At 41.0% G+C, this 17862-nt stretch overlaps 1 protein-coding gene across 1 annotated transcript; it reads left to right on the forward strand.

The window, feature by feature from the left end:
* Positions 1-330: 330 nt before the first annotated feature.
* LOC111870133 lies at positions 331-17606 on the forward strand. The gene is made up of 10 exons (XM_023862168.2): positions 331-602; positions 1544-2130; positions 2218-2440; positions 3184-3403; positions 3509-3797; positions 8520-8793; positions 11529-12115; positions 13764-13986; positions 15380-15599; positions 16832-17606. The coding sequence occupies exons 1-10, from the start codon at positions 398-400 to the stop codon at positions 17118-17120; spliced, it is 3117 nt and encodes a 1038-aa protein (XP_023717936.1). The 5' UTR covers positions 331-397; the 3' UTR covers positions 17121-17606.
* The last annotated feature ends 256 nt before the right edge of the window (positions 17607-17862 follow it).

Below are 17862 nucleotides of genomic sequence, written 5' to 3' on the forward strand. Positions count from 1 at the left end.
AGGGTTCATTCTTACGTCATGATTAATGTAAGTTGCTCAGTTAGTGGAACATGCGTAATGTAGCATCCGTGATTTGGTATCGCTGTGTTCATCTGTGAAATTCATGGCGTACGTTTAATTTAAATAGCTTCCTTCAGTGAATATTGTTATTTCGTAAAGTTCTGTGTCTTAATGTACATGTAGCTGTGTTTCAAGAACGTTACCAAGTCCACAGCACGCATATTCTGCGAGACCAAGAATGAATGATGTTGATAAGGACAAAAATTTACCATTAAAATTTCAACAGGAATTTCAGTACTAAATATACAATTATTAACAGTTTCTAATGCTCGGTTTTCTACATCCTCAACAGGCAAACTTACTGTGGTGTGTTCGAACAGCCCTACTCCCCTTATTAATGAACGTGTGTGGAGGAGCTAAGATCCTAGGAATATTCCCTTCTCATTCCAGAAGTCATGCTATTATAAGCTCGGCTTTAATGCGGGAACTTGCTGCCAGAGGGCATCACGTTACAGTGTTGAGTATGCACCCTCAGGTGGATAATGTGGGGAATTACACAGACATTGTTCTCAAGTCGTCACTCTTGGACTTGCTGGATAACGGTAAGGAAGACATACACAGATTGAGAGGTAGATATATACGTACATAGACAGACAAACGGAATGGCGGAAGGAGGGACAGACGGACATATAAACGCTGGATAATGCATACCCTGTCGAATAGAAATGAGGAAATATATATGTCTCCAAAAGGGTTTCGTTGAGGCCGCGCCATAGCTCAAGAGGTTAGTCGCTGGCTTCCCACTGCGGCGGCCCGGGTTCGATCCCAGGTCTGGTTAAGTTGGATTCGTGGTGGACAAAGTTGCGCTGTGGCAGGTTTTCTCCGAGTACTTCGGTTTCCCCTGCCAATTTTCATTCCACCAATTGCTCCACAATCACCCTCACCTATCATGTGGGGCTGGTACAATATGCCAGATGTGGCCGCAGTACAAGGAACTTAGTCCCACCCCACTAGCAATAAAAAGAAAGTGTTATTACTGTGACGATTAAAATGATGTTATGGGATTATGAATGAAAATGTGTGACAAATTGAAAGTATGTCGATATAAGCGATTGAAACACTTTTATATTTACCAGGAACTACTGTTCTGAAAAATGGGTAAAATTCTCTTCAGCGTGTAATTTTTAATTTTGTCTCGCTACGAAGTTTCTTACACGCAATGTGATAAATGAAACACGTTTCCGTAGTTTTATTCTTTAATGGGATAATGTAGAATGAAACTTGTTTTACGTGGGTTTGAGGCAAGGAAACATATTTCAAGGCAAAAAAACTCCTTGGCCTGTAGTCCTCAAGCCAACTATACCGATCGAGCGACTGACGCTTGTCGGCGAAGTTAGTGCCAACTTTTGCGGATAGAGGGTGTCGCGTGGTCAGCGGAACGGATCCCCACGGCTGTTAATCTCGGTTTTCTAAGGCAGCTAAAATTAATTATTTTACACGAAAAATCAGTCATCATCTAATATATTTATTTCTATTGTTGCAGAAACAAAGCTCGGAATGAGTAGAATGCAGATGGGAATAGTTCAAATGTTCGATGTGTTTTTCAACTTAGATCTCGTATTATGCGACCTGCAGTTGCAAGAGGAGAGCGTCCAGGAACTTGTACACTCTAAAGATCTCTCTTTTGACCTCATAATCGTTGAAGCTTTTAATAATGAGTGTTTCCTTGGTTTCGTTCATAAATTCCAAGCCCCTTTAATTCACATATGTACATTTGCCGGTTTCGATTTTATGGGGCACTGGGTTGGAAACCCAAATCCTTATGCCTACGTACCAAGCCCTATTCTTAAATTTAGAGATAAAATGAATTTCTGGGAGAGGATGATCAATACCATCTTGGGAACAAGTTTTATACTCGTAAGGAATCATTACTACCTGCCGAGGCAGAATGCAATCATGAGAAAACATTTCAATGACTCAAATGATCTTCCTGAACTCTCTGAAATAGAGCACAGAACGTCTGTTCTTTTTGTCAATCAGCATTTAAGCACGAGTTATCCTAAACCTCTGATGCCTAGCATTGTACAGGTTGGAGGTATACACGTGAAACCGCCAAAGAAACTACCCCAGGTAAGGACTTTTAGTTCATATTGAAAGAGAATTATATATGATAGTATTATTTGCAATATATTATTTAATTTATTCATCTAACGCCAGGACATCCAATCATATCTTGATGAAGCGTCAGAAGGTGCAATCTTCTTCAGTATGGGCTCAAACGTGAAGAGTTCTGAAATGCCAGAAGGTACAATAGATGCTCTTATCAAAGCTTTCTCAAAAGTAAAGCAGAGAGTATTATGGAAGTGGGAAACGGAAACCTTCCCGGGGAGGCCCAGTAATGTGAAGCTGGGAAAGTGGCTTCCTCAAGCCGATATTCTTGGTGAGTCACATCGAAGTTCAGAAGGAGTGGTTTTAGCGAAACATAGTTGTTGTTTGAATTATTATTATTTATTGTTTTCCTGCCTCTTTGCAGATCAATACGCAAAGAACAGGTTAAAATAGGCACCTGGTTCATTGAACCTAGACCATGTGCGAAGTCCTATTTCAGTCTTAATGTATTTTTAGAAATTTAGTACTGTACACAATACAGTTTGCGTAAAATTAACAGCCAGACTTACATGGCACGATAAGTACCTTGTGATAAGTACTTCGAGGCCTTCAGTGTGTGTCCGTAAATATTTGTGCAAACTTATGTAATTTGTAACTTGGCCAGTTACATTTCACCGATCTTTTCGCAACTTATTTTGCACAATTCATTAAATTTGTGATGAAAGCGAACGAAAAGTCGAATCTTTCATTGTAAAGATTAGCGTAAATAAGGGATATTCTTGATTTAATGTTCTCTCTTTTCCTTCTCCTACATTTCGTCCCCACTTTCTCTTCGCTATGCTTCTCTCCCGGAAATATTGATGATTTAACCCTGTCCCGAAAACAGTTCTCATCAGATATTTTTGTTCCAACCAAAAGAATATAAACATGGCTACCATTTCAACCCCATAGAGAACAAGTATCTTTGCTCCATAGGAAATAACCGGAGTCATTTTTGTATGATTTGTTGTAGAGATGTGCTCGAGAGTGATTTTACGTTTATTCCAAATATGAAAGAATTTTTACTCTCTGCAGCACATCCGAACACAAGACTATTCATGACACATGGTGGACTGCTGAGTATGCAGGAAGCCATAGATCGAGGTGTTCCTGTAGTGGGTATCCCTGTATTTGGAGACCAAAAAATGAACATGATGTGGGCTGTTTCGCAGGGTTTTGGAGTTTCAATGGATTTCAATAATATTACGTCCGAATCAGTGTCCGAGGCGCTGAGTGAAGTGCTCGGCAATCCTAGGTAATCCATACAAATATTTACTTTGGTATGCAGTGTTGTTATTTCATAATTCGTGATTAACAGCTCAGCGGTTTGCATACATGAAACTGAATTATCACAATATAGGTATCGTGAGAATTCCCAGCGTCTGTCCCGAATCTTCCGGGACCAGCCACTCACACCGCTGGAGCAGGCCGCGTTCTGGACGGAGTACGTGATCAGACACAAGGGAGCTCCTCACATGCGCTCCGCTGCACTCGACCTCACCTGGTACCAGTACTTCCTGCTAGATGTCATCGCTGTGTTGGCGCTAGTTGTAGGATTGAGTCTGCTGTTAGTGTTTTTGATGCTCAGGGCAGTACTAAGGAAAGTTTGGAGTGTCAAGGATATTGATACATCAAGAAGAAAAGGCGATTGAATGTGTAATGTATATTGTAATGCGACGTAATGTGTGCTTAATAATTCAGCTTTAAGAATAAAAATTATACTGCCTCGTATTTCTGATACATTATTCATTCTGTCTGCATTCTTTTACAACTGCTGTATATGCGTATAAAATGAGGGCAGTCGTTTCGGAGTTGACAAGTTTACGGCGCGTGTCTCGCTGATGTGAGGTATGTGTGGAGTCATCCGTTTGGTTGCATCGCAGTTCAGTGTTTGTCTGATGTGCAACATATTGTCACGGTTTGGATTGGTAATTGGATTTATTGAACACTTACAGATCGGAAGTACAAGTAACTGTAGCGCTTTTATAATTTATACACTCTACAATTCATTACAGCACGCATTAAGTTTTCCGTCTGCTGTATCTTCACCAGTCGCTGTCTTATAACGGCTTCTTCTGGGTCCCCGAATTGTCCCCGTGACTCAGCTGTCATCTTGCGTGTTCGCGACTTTACTGGCCGGCAACTGTCTCACAACACATTGCTCCAACTGAGTAACTCCCAGACTGACGGCCGTCTCACACCACCTCCTACTATTCTCACTGCCGTCTCAGGACACTCGTAATCGTGGCTGCTCCTCGTTATATAGCGTAGACAACGACCGCATAGAGAGCACCGCATCCAGCGGTTTCTCTATTGTTGCTTGTGCGTCTGTTGCGGCCATTACTTAGCAACGGCCGTCATTAAGAGAGCCACTACCTAGCAACGGCTGTTGTATAGCTGTTTATTTCGCGACCATTGCCTAGCAACGTGACTACATACCTCAGTATTTTACTGCATCTAGATATATGAACTATGTATAAAGCAGAATATATAAAGGTTATACAGTAAAATATTCTGTATAGGGGTAACTGACTAACCATTGTCCTCGATGACGTGAAAATTTGTGTGAGAAGATGATGTTTCAATGATTAGTACATTAACTCAGATTGATATAAATGATAGGAGAAATTTCAGACCCCCCAAACATTAACTGGAGTTACACTATCAAGAAGTCATTCTTATATATTGGGATAAAGGGATTTGTTCTGGTTATATCTTTATGCTTTCTTGGTGGAGTAAAGTCTTTTGCACCTGAAATGTAAACTCAATTCAATCTCAGCAGGCAGAGCGCAGTGTACACCATCATTCAAGTCTGTGCCCATTTTGAATATGACACTGTTTATTCTCATGTATTCTTTCATGACTTTACTAAGAAGTTGAGGTTAATATTAAGTTCAGGCCTTGACCGTTTCCTCTGTAGTCGTTTGCAGTTCACGGAACATAATCATCTCATTCTATTCCCCCCAGAATAGCTTTTATAACTGACACACGGTCCAGTCGCTTCACTGTGAAAGCACAAAGTTTTCTTTTTTATTGCTAGTGGGGTGGGACTAAGTCCCTTGTACTGCGGCCACTTGTGGCCTATTGTACCAGCCCCAGATGATAGGTGAGTGTGATTGTGGAGAAATTGGTTGAATGAAGATTGGCAGGGGAAACCGAACTACTCGGAGAAAACCTGCCCCAGCGCCACTTTGTCCACCACAAATCCCACTTGACCAGACCCGGGATCACGGTGGGAAGCCAGCGACTAACTGCTTGAGCTATGGCGCGACCAATCACAAAGCTTACTGGCGTCTTTCCTTTCATTATGAAACAGGTATTGAGCCTTTGCCTTATGTTGCATATTGACTAATTGCGTAATCTAACTGAAGGTGAGAAAGAAAGCTGATGAAATTTACGGAGAGAGTGTGTGATGTTGGGCTCAAGGCGGCAGAAGCACTGTTTTGATGCCAGCCTGAATACGATTAAGTTTGTACGTGACTCGAACTTCTCAACGGGTGAAGGTCAACCATTATGTAACGCAACGCAGTGGATGTTTGCTTCATAATGTTGGTAGAAGTGGAGTCGGGGAGCGTTGTGAAGTGGTTGTTCGGTAGTGGAGCACGGCCCAGCCTCACGAACGAAATTGAATTCTTGGTTTTAAGATGGTACGTATGCATTCTCTGTATGTCAGTATACACTAGACGTTATGACCTGATATGTTTCTGAATTAATTCTGAGACAGCAAATGGTTACTTCAGGTTTATGGATATTATTTTAGTAAATCACGAAAGGTGTTAGCTAAGGGAGAAGCTTTCACGATTTACATAGCTAGAAATACACAATATCGAATGTTGGATTTGAGCTCTTTCCATTGGTGGTAATGAATGGTCCTGTCTTCTGAGCTACAGTGCCGAGCAGTCCGGTGAAAGTCATCCGAGTTTACGGAGGACTGTATGGCCTCTGTCTTCAGCTCCGAAGACTCTTTGGGACTTACTTGATCAGTAAGGTCGCGCCATAGCTCAACCGGTTAGTCGCTGGCTTGCCACTGCGGCGGCCTGGGTTCGATCTCGGGTCTGATCAAGTTGGATTTGTGGTGGACAAAGTGGCGCTGGGGCGGGTTTTCTCCGAGTAGTTCGGTTTCCCCTGCCAATCTTCATTCCATAAAATTTTCCATCATAATCACCCGGGCCAGGTACAATTGACCAATCAGTGACCGCTGTGCGAAGTGGACCCAACTGGACTCCACCCCTCTCCGCCAATAAGTGAAAATACTGGATCAGTAAGCCTATAGGATAACTAATACTGTATTGAAGCCTTGCGTAAAGTATTTCCTTGAAGATGACCACCTAAAGCCGAGACATCTAGGGTGGCAAAGTATTTATATACTTTATAAACATTATTACACTTGATGAGATTTTAGTTTATATGTTTATATAGTGTTTTGAAAACTCAGCAATATAAGTAAATTCCCGAATTAATTTTTGTGTTCATTTTATCACGGATGGGGACTGAATCTTCAGTTATTCCTCTTTATACTTGAATGCACATCGCCCTTTCCGCTGTTATCTGTGTAACTGTGTGACTTGTGCGATACGGGGTTTATGCCTTGCGATGGGCTTATCCATCATTTCAAAAGGAGTCATGTTGTGTTAACTTATTCAATTGCAATTTGTATCTGTCACAACACAGCACTCAAAATTTGTTCACATCAACTGTTTACGGGTTCATTGCTCTCGAAGTGTCCTGCTACATGTTTCGAATTATGGAAGCCATCATCTGGCAGGTATTTTTTTTATTGCTAGTGGGGTGGGACTAAGTCCCTTGTACTGCGGCCACTTCTGACCTATTGTACCAGCCCCAGATGATAGGTGAGGGTGATAGTGGAGCAATTGGTGGAATGAAGATTGGCAGGGGGGAAACCGAAGTCCTCGGAGAAAACCTGCCATAACGCCACTTTGTCCACCACAAATCCCACTTGAGCAGACCCGGGATCGAACCCGGACCGCCGCCCTGGGAAGCCAGCGACTAACCGCTTGAGCTATGGCGCGGCCTGTCTGGCAGGTATGTATTACTAGCTGTTCTCAAACTACTGAGTTGCTTTCTGTATAGGAATTCTAACATTCCGTTAAATTGCCAAAACTATTCTCTTTCCTATATATACCTATTGTCTAGAATAAAACTCTGTGTTTACTGGTTAGCAGGTTATCACTCAGGCGTAATAGTTTGGAGATTGCACGTTCGGATCTCTGCCGCGACATCGGATCTCCTGATTGTATTGGAGATTCTGAATCTCTCTTTACAAGTGCAAATATCACGAGTGTTTCCTTCAGTTTATTTCTTGCTGTATCTTCCATACTCACTCTGTTAGTCAGTGTTATTTAACTTCTCAAGTTGAAAGTTACTGATGTTTATTCAGAAAATTCCTGATAAAGTTACAGAGTTTTGTAAGCCACTCATTATTTTTAGGACGTGCCGGCTGTTTTCCATTTCAGTCTGAGGATTATTTCATTCCGTTAGAGATTTGAGTTTCTCACGGTCGTTTGATGGTTATGGTCTTCCGGTATGTGATGCCGTGTAGTCAGGAAGATGGTATCAACGCTTCGGTACACTTTCTGCTTTCATCTTCAGGATAGAAGAGTGTTATACATAAAGTCTGAGATAGCAGATTCCTACAAAATGTTGGTACTCTTCTACCAAAGCGCACGGTGTCACATCGAAGAAATCTGCAGTATTCAGAGTTACGTAAATTTATAAGAAAACTTCGTTTAGAAACGATCATTTGTAACTTCCCTAAAAATACGTTTATATTGTAGCCTGTAGAGCCGTTACTATGCAAAGACCATGAGATAAATATACCAGTGCCGTTTCTGGGCAACAACCCGACAAACACGTTCCCGCGGCAACGGATACGTATACAACAGTAGATATGTTGTTGGAAACGGTGTTCCCTACTCGGTCCGCGCAAAGGGGTTATAAGGAAAACAACTGGAGCAATCAAGTCTGTTCTGTACGGGAGTCTGTGAGGAAATGAGGCAGTTGGAAGGGAGCAGACTTTCAGACAGGACTTGAGCGCGTGGAGCTGAAGAATCTAAACTATTAGAAGCCGTTGCCAGGTATCGGCTGGTGAAGACAAAGCAGGTTGGAAAAGACTTATCGGGCGCTGTGGTGATTAGCGATGGCGCTGCAATTGCTTGTAGTTCTGAGTCTTGTGTATAAGCGGTCAATAAATCCAATATCCAATCAAAACCCTGTCTATAGTAATCATGCACGTGTCAATATTATGTTTTCCTAATATTAGTACATAAATTTGGAGCAACTCTTTGCCGTGCTTCTATATTCCCGTTGTACTGTGGGAGTTGTGTATAGGCGTACGGGCATTTCTTTTGCAGGTGTCGGTCCGAGATGCAATGGCAGTGACGGTGTTGGTGTTGGTGTTGGTGTTCCTTACAAGCTTACAGGAATGTAAGGGAGCGAAGATCCTAGGATTGTTCCCTGTCCCTTCCCCCAGTCATGCTGCTGTAAGTTTTGCCTTAGTCAAGGAACTGGCCCAAAGAGGACACCAAGTCACTGTTCTGAGCCCATATCCTCAAGAGGAACCAGTTCCTAATTACACTGACATCGCCCTTCAGAAAATTGAATTAAAAGATGTGCTGAACATAACAGGCGAGTGAAGTAGACTTACCCGTCTATTGCTGTTGTTCTTGAAAGAGCAAAGCAAATGTACATACTGAATATTATTTTAGATTCTGAGGTAAAGTGAGCCTTGATTATAGACGTAATTGTAGATGCTAAAGGGTTCTGATGCCGGTCACGGTAGCCGAGCGGTCTAAGGCATGTACTGTCTTCGCTCGCTCGGAAGCCGGGATCGTGGGTTCGAATCCCACTCAAGGCATGGATGTTTGTGTGCGTTTTTCTGTGTTTGTGTACAGGTAAAGGCCTTGCGACGAGCTGATCACCCGCCCAAGGAGTCCTACCGAATGTGTAAGATCTAGAAAAAACCGAACTGAACGGAGAAGTTCATGGAGGTAGGCCTAGGCCCACTGGGGCTATAGTGCCAAGGGGAAAAAGGGTACTGACGATGTTGTAAAATGGTGTGCAATAAAAATTGTGATAAAGCACGCACATGTGTGAAACTAGTATAGAAAGGGAGATAGAAATTAATGCTACAAACCTAGCCAATAAAATCAGATGCTTTAACACCAATGCATTTTTTCTATTATTTATTTATTAAAGACTGGGTAACCCAGTACTTAATTACAATTAAAACTAATTGGATAACTAATGATTTTTTTTCTAAACCTAATATACTACGTAAATTAAAACTAAGTCACTTCCATTGAATTACTTAGTACTTTAACATTAACTAGTTCGAACGGTTTCTTCCGTTTGAGTCGTCTAATGATATTGTTCACGTTGAGAAGTCTGGACGCTTCAATGTTGACATGGTTTTGGAGTCACTGTTTATGAGAGGTGGCGGACTTAGCGATGATATCTGTAACCGTCTCAATCCCAAGGTCACGATGGAGGTCAATGTTACGAACGTATCATGGTGCGTTGACAATACACTTTAGCACTTTGTTCTGATAGCGTTGAATCACTTGAATATTGGATTCACTGGCTCAGCCCCAGAGCTGGATACCATAACTCCAAACTGGACGTAAAATGAACACCAATGCATAGCAGAAAAAATGGGAAAAATTGTGAAGACATGTAGTGCCTGCCGCTAGCGCCATCTGTGGAGTAAAATCGAACACTCGAGACTAAAACATAATTATGTTTTAGTCTATTATAATTATTATAATAGGTGGAAACCTCATTGCTGCTGAGGGGACCCCAGATGGGAGAATTACCCAAAATTGGTTGGCCGATCGGATTGGTTAAGCATGCCATATAGACCGATTCCTTGTATTTTCTATACTTGCTGTTACTTTCAATCCTTCTTATCCTAGTTCTAGGCATATGCTTACTTTGGTAGACTTGAAAGGATTCTGACGATGGTGTATCATGTACTTCTTTTGGCTTGTTTTGGACTTCATCCATTGTCTGGTATGTAAAAGATAAAAGACCACGACGTTTCAGAGGAAGATGGATGAAGTCCAAAACAAGCCAAAAGAAGTACTATATGCTCACTTTATCACAATTTCTATTGTTTTTTTTCTTGTTATCTCCCTCCTACTTAGCCTGGTCTCAGGTAATTAAATAACTATAGTGAATCTGACAGGGGTTGTCCAGTGATTGAGATTAGCTATTTTTAAGGGACGCAACAGAGTAGGTGTCTCCCCTCCCCCGCCTGATGACGGAAACAGACCCAGTATCCGAAACGTATTTTCTAGATTCTAGAACAGGGGCGATGAACGAAGTTCGAAAGCCCAGCAATTCTGAGGTGTGTGTTTTGAAATTGAGGCTCCTACCCGCTTAATGTCTCTTCTCCCCCGTAGATGAGCTCCAGAAACGATGTTAGCGTGTTGGTGAAGACTTGTGTCCTGGTGTTACACACAATTGATTTCTTTCTAGGAATTATAATGCAACGGTCTGCACTGATTTGCGGTAAAGAGACCTCGCATACTGACATCAGAACTTATACATAACTTCGGAAGTTTGTTTCACCCTACATACTCACATATCTAGGAGAGTCGAAGTTCGAGTCCCAATGGGGTCAAGAATTTTCACTGCTGCATGTTGTTCCGACAGGCCCTGGGGTCCACCCAAGATCCTATCCAATGAGTACCGTGGGCTGTTTCTCCGGGGGTAAAGCGGCCGGGGCGTGAGGCTGACCACTCACCTGGAAGTAGAGCCGAGGTCAGGAAAATATGGATTTATACATCCACTCACCTTCATGGCGTAGTGCTTACTTAGTTAAGTACAGGGACAACTTTACCTTTACCTTAGGGGGAAAATAATTGTTAGCTATTTATTAAAATGTGAAAACTTAGATGAGTTTTGTTTTAGTTGAATTTCCAAAAAGTAGCACTTAAAATAAAAATTATATTCCTACTTTCGCTGTTTGATGCATTTCGCTTCTTGCAGGCAATTCGCTACAGAAATGTCAGTGCAGAAAATGGGGTGTATACGAATAATCCGATAATATAAATGAGTTTTGTGAATGGGATAGAGATTTTATATTAGATTGACGATAAATCCTCTGGACGACTGCAGTTACATTCCGATATGACAGAGTTCATGACTCTGATTTCAAAGATCATGACACAGTCAATGAAATATATTACACATTATTATAATAAGATCTTCTGTATGAAATGTTTTCTTGTTTATTTCTGAGACTTGATCTAACAATTCTTATTAATATTAATCAATCATTGGCAAATAAATTAAAATTACCTACTACTACGTGTAATTATAGTTGAAAATCTAACGTGTAAGTTCTCTGCCCTTTTCAGTTGTTCCAAACCCATATGAGATGCAAAGTTTAAATTACTTCCAAAGAGTTCCTATCGTGTGGGCAATGGGGATTTTTCTCTGCGACAGAGTCCTTGGAGAGCCATCTGTTCAGAAACTCGTGCACTCTGACGGTGACCACTTCGACATCATAATAATGGCAGGATTCTATGTTGACTGTCTCCTTGGATTTGCTCACAAATTCAAAGCTCCTGTTGTTCAAGTGTGCCCCTTCGGAGGAGCTGAGTATATAGGAGACACTGTTGGGAATCCTAATCCTTACTCCTACATACCAGATGTATTTCAAGAATTCAGTGATAAGATGAGCTTCGGTGAGCGTATCATAAATACGCTCTGCCAGTTATTTCAGCAAGTAGGAAGAAGATATTTTCTAATTCCAAGGCAAGAAGTTATTATGAGAAAACACTTCAATTACACAAGCAGCATGCCATCAATTGCAGACTTAGAGAAGTCCACAGCGCTTGTACTTGTAAACCAACACTTCAGTATTAGCTACCCGAAACCTGTGATGCCAAATTTTGTACAAGTGGGAGGAATGCATATCAAAGCACCCAAGAGCCTTCCAGCGGTAAGTGCATTGAGTACACTTCCTCTATGGTCAGATGCGAGGAAATATAAGAACGTGTAAATATTAACGAACTTACGTACAATTTAAGTATGTTCCACTTTAGATTTAGTAGTCAGTTCAGTTTCAGTGACCTAAGGGAGTAAAATTCGTTTAGTGGGGGGTGGAGTCCAACTGTGTCCACTCGGCACAGCGGCCACTGATTGGCCTATTGTAGCCTGCTCCCGGGTGATTATGATCATGGAGAATTTTTGGTTAAATTAAGATTGGCAGGGAAATCGAAGTACTCGGAGAAAACCTACCCCAGCGCTACTTTGTCCACCAAAATTCCCACTTGACCAGACACGGGTTTGAGCCCTGGCCGCCGCGGTGGGAAGCCAGCGACTAACCGCTTGGGCTATGGCGCGGCCTACCTAATGGAGTGACTCCTTCAACTGAAATCAGCAAATTGTAACCTGAGTGTCGTTTAGGATACAGACAGAGAATGTCAAATCTTTCTGTCCACTGTAACTTTAGATTATTGGAAGGTTGGATTCTTTTCTTTTGAGGCTCGGAGGTTAAGTTACATTCATATTCACTCTTAATCCTCTAATAAAATAGGTTGCTTATACAAGAGATATTATCAGATTCTTATATTAAGTATACGTAACCCGGTCTTCTGCACTTTATACCTGAACTCGATGTTAATTAAATTATAGAATAGTTGTTAAAACCGTTCATTATGATTCAATTTGTAGGTAGGTATTGCCATTGCACGTTTCTGTCAGCTGTGACCATCTTCAGAAGGCATAAGATCAACATGTTCAGGAACTAATATTATAAATTTTGTAATACATACTTAAAATTTTTATATAAAAAGGTATTTACAATTATTTGGATTAAACTTTTATTAATGTTTAATGTCTAAGACCTTCGGGCACGTGGTAGCGTAGTTTGTTGAGGAACTATGCTACAAGCCGGAAGGTCGCGGGTTCAAGTCCCGATGAGGTCATTGGATTTTTTCAATTGACCTAATCCTTCCAGCCGCACTATGGCCTTGGGGGTGACTTAGCCTCTAACAGAAATGAGTACCAGGTATATTCTTGGGGGTGAAAGGCGGCCGGCGCGTAAGGCTGACAACCTTAGCACCGTCTGTGAGCCGACTGTCTAGATAATGTGTGAACCTCAACATCTCACAACCCTATGGGCCTCCACGGCTTGTTACAAGGATACATTTACTTTACTTAATCAGAGACCTTGAAACGAAATGGTCTCTGTCCTTGTGCCCCTTCTGTTAATACGTAATATTGTGGTTATATTTGGAGTCCTCAGATGTCCTCGCAGTGGTGCCCCCCTCTTTTAGCTTGTTATGGCCTGTATCGTTGTGATTTCTGGTTGAAAAATGCCGTCTTCTGGGATGTGGCTCCGTGGCTGCAGCCACATGCTCACGCTAGTTCCTCGCTCGGGGATTTATTCTTTTTTCTTCTTTCCTGAAGATGGAGGCCATACGTTCCTCCGAAACGTCGGTTTATATAATATCTACACGGCGCCACATCCAAGAAGACGGCATTCTTCATAGTCGCCGCCGTGGAAATCTCACATCTTACATACTTCATGTTGCTATGTTTTGAGGCACTGAATAGTTAAGGTGAATGTGAATTGTTATTGGCAGGATATCAAGAAATACGTTGAAGAAGCAACTGAAGGTGTTATCTTCTTCAGTATGGGATCAAACTTGAAGAGTTCTCAGTTACCAGACAAGAAGTTACGTGGTATTCTGGAGGCATTCTCTAAAGTGAAACAGCGGGTTCTCTGGAAGTGGGAAAGCGAGTCTTTACCGGGGAAACCCAGCAACGTCAAGGTGGCAAAATGGCTGCCTCAATCAGACATTCTCGGTAAGAAATTACGCATCTATATGAAATTAGAACTCAATTGTGGGACTGAAATGTTGTTAAATATTGCTCATATCTTCTACAAAATGTTCAGAGCGCAGCCGAGATAGTTTCTACTGTAAGTTCTGTTTACTGTACCATACATATTTCAACTGAGCTCTTTACTCATTATGAGAGAGCCATAACCACATTACTTTATAAACTTAGCCACATCGAAATTTAACATTTACAGTATTATTGAACAGTTTTCTTTATTGCTAGTGTGGTGGGACTAAGTCCCTTGTACTGCGGCCACTTCTGGCCTATTGTACCAGCCCTAGATGATAGGTGAGGGTGATTGTGGAGCAATTGGTGGAATAAAGATTGGCAGGGGAAACCGAAGTACTCGGAGAAACTTGCCCCAGCGCCACTTTGTCCACCACAAGTCCCACTTGACCAGAACCGGGATCGGGAAACCAGCGACTAACCGCTTGAGCTATGGCGCGGCCCATATTGAACAGTTACTGTCCACATACCAGCAGCAGCTTAAGACTTTTGTGCCGACATGTCTAGTCCAACACTCTTTCACTGCATACCACTGCTTTCTGGTGTCGATATAGCGGTGGGCTACTGGCTGGGCGGCCATGGTTCGATTCTTGGTAATGTCAAATTTTTCTCTTCACAGCGTCTAGACCGACCCTGGGGTCCACACACACACTCCTATCCAATCGGTACCGGAGGCTGTTTCCTTGGGAGTAAAGCAGCAGGGATTTGAAGCTGACCACTTACCTCGATCTAGTGCCGGAAGTTGGAGCTATACCTCCATCCCCCTATATCGTTATGGCATAGTGCGTAATTAATGAAGCACAGGGCAACTGTATTTTTTCCTTTTGTCGTTTTGTACTGCCAGTACTGAACTAAGTTATCCTCTCCCCGTTTGCACTCCGTCACATCTGTAAAAACAAGGAGATTCAACTCTAATGTACGGTTCGCCAACTCCGCAAAGCCTTTATCCAGTCTTAGTCATTGTTAAATCTTCTGGTTAGCAGCGCGTGCTGTGCGGTTCCAGAAGTCTTGAAGGATCGAGAAAGAGAGGCGCGCGCATACCCTCCTTGTTGAAGGTAGTGTCACGTGACTGTATTCCCAAAAGCGTCATGTAGACTTATCTTAAGGTTTCGGCACAGGGGCTTCGAAACAATTGGCTCTCATGAGCCCAAAATTGTGCCATGAATACAAGTGCAGTCTGCCTAAAATTTTCAGCAGCATAATTCTCTATTAATTTTGCATGATTTTTGGGTTCTCTTTCGAAATCCGTGGGCAATGTGAACACAATTCAGAGTACGAAAAATGTGGCTTATATTTTCGCAGTTTTAGTTACATATTATTAAGAACAGTAATTTTGTATTTTGGTCACCAGCTCATCCTAATGTACGACTGTTCATCACTCACGGTGGATTGTTGAGTGCACAAGAGACAATATATCATGGAGTTCCAATTGTTGGGATTCCAGTTTTTGGGGATCAGAGGCTTAATATGGCGAAAGCTGTATCATCAGGCTACGGATTTCAACTGGACTATACTGACGTCACAGCTGAGTCTTTAGGTTCCGCCATTAGAGAAGTATTGGATAATCCCAGGTAATCACGTCTGTTTTTACTCTTAATCCTGAGCATATTTAATGTTAAATTTAATAATACACTAGAGATATCAAAAGTATATTTGATAGACAACACTTAATATTACATGGCGATGTTAAGGGATACATTTATTGAATTAAAAATATTGAAATGTATGCTTATAAATATTAAAGATTCAGGAACTGTGTTTAAAAGAATACTAAGAAATTTATAAGCAAATAAATGCTTAGTAATGTCAACTGTCAGAATAATATAGTCATCAAGAAATACATGGATGATTAATGTAAACAGTCTGCATAATTTATATATATCTAGGTACTTGGACACAATTTTAGCGATGTTGTTCTGTTTGTCTCAATCTGACAAACGTGTCTCAACTTGGCCAGCCATTCATAGTATTTATTTCCAGTAAAATTGACGATGTTATTTTCTTGGATTTTTAATGCAAAGGACAACGAAAACACAAAAATAACTAGAGTGTCTGCTGTAGTTCCCTGTAAATGTATAGTGCATAGGAATTGTCACATTGACCATAGTAATTTGAAACAACAGAAAGGTCGTTTTCTTCATTATTTACTTAACCGCGGACAGCTATAGCTTTCGGACCATGATATTTTAAGTATAGATAAATATTTAACCACGAATATTACTCCAGAAAAAACATTAAAACAAAAATGGGGACTTAAACTGAAAAGTGATCAATTACTTTCCAGCCAGAAAGAACTGCACAATTACAAATGCAGGAAAATACATTTTTATTTTTAATAATAATGACTAAAATTCAAAAATTTTAACTGAAATTTTTCTAAATTTAGAAATATGAAAAACAGAACATTTCAGTTTCTTGTGGAAGTAATATTTATACGATTAGTATTTCCAGAGAAGTGTTGAATGCGTCATCGCCTTTCCTTTGTTCTTTGAGTAGTGATATGTGAATGGGTTTTCATGGTTTCCAGCTCCAGAGAAACTACAACTATTGAGGCAGCTGCTGTAAATAAGAGCTGTAGTCTACTCTTATTCGGGAACCTCAAAATAAAAAAACAATATGTTAAATGTGTTAAAAATTAATATATAAATACGAAAATCTAGGGAAATAAAATAAATATTTAATATTGTAAGCATAATAATAATAATAATAATAATAACAATAACAACAACAACACCAATAATGCTTTTGTGGAACATTTGCATAATCGGTCAATTTTAATACATACTTGAGTTCTGTTCTACAGATACCGTGAGAACGCCCAGCGTCTGTCGCGAATCTACCGTGACCAGCCACTCACACCGCTGGAGCAGGCTGTGTTCTGGACGGAGTACGTGATCAGACACAAGGGAGCTCCTCACATGCGCTCCGCTGCACTCGACCTCACCTGGTACCAGTACTTCCTGCTAGATGTCATCGCTGTGTTGGCGCTAGCTGTAGGATCGATTGTTTTCTTAGTGTTTTTGATAGTCAGAAAGTTGCTGGGGAAAATGTGCGGTGGCTCCAAACGGGATGTTATTAAAAAGACGAACTAATGTAATCTTGTACTGCCATTATTCATATTTTTGTTATTACTATTATTATTGTATTTGACTTTGAAACCATTTTAGTTAGTTCTTTTTTCTGCATGGATGTGTTTTGTATTTGCAACGCAAATGATAAACTGTAATTTTAAATTAAGGGTGCCTCAGTGAAAACATTACCACTCACAACACTGTACGACTTCCAAAAGTATGTAAATTTGATATAATGAATACTTAAACATTATACAATATTATGAAGGATCTAAAATGATTGTGTCTTCCTTAACATTCAATTTATGTAGCCCCGAAAGTGTTGTTCTTTTAAATCAGTTAGTTGCGTCGATATCTTGTCATATATTTTCGCATCCTCAGGTTCTTCCCATTTTCGTAAACGTTTCGCAGACTTGGCTCTTCGTTGTGGTTTTAGAAATGTCGACCTTCCACTAGAATGTGTACACTTCTCCGTGCGGTATTCACTTGTGGCAACATGACTGATGTGGGTGCCTGGCACGACAATCAGTGACTCTGCTGTAGTCTGTATCCAGTTGTGTTTTACTTGTTGAATTCCTCTCCTGCATTTAATGGCTAATGCCATTAAGATGGAATTGTTTTGCTTCGTAATTTCGGAGGGCTGCAATTATTAGATTACGAGATGTGAGGTTCTCACAGCGGTTGGAATGTAGAAGATTTCCTGTAGTTGTATAGACACGTGCGTCTTCATCCTTGAAGATGGAGGCAGTAGTTTCCTCCAACA

This window comes from Cryptotermes secundus, unplaced genomic scaffold (assembly GCF_002891405.2).
Source record: "Cryptotermes secundus unplaced genomic scaffold, Csec_1.0 scaffold594, whole genome shotgun sequence".
NCBI classification, from domain to species: Eukaryota; Metazoa; Arthropoda; class Insecta; order Blattodea; family Kalotermitidae; genus Cryptotermes; species Cryptotermes secundus.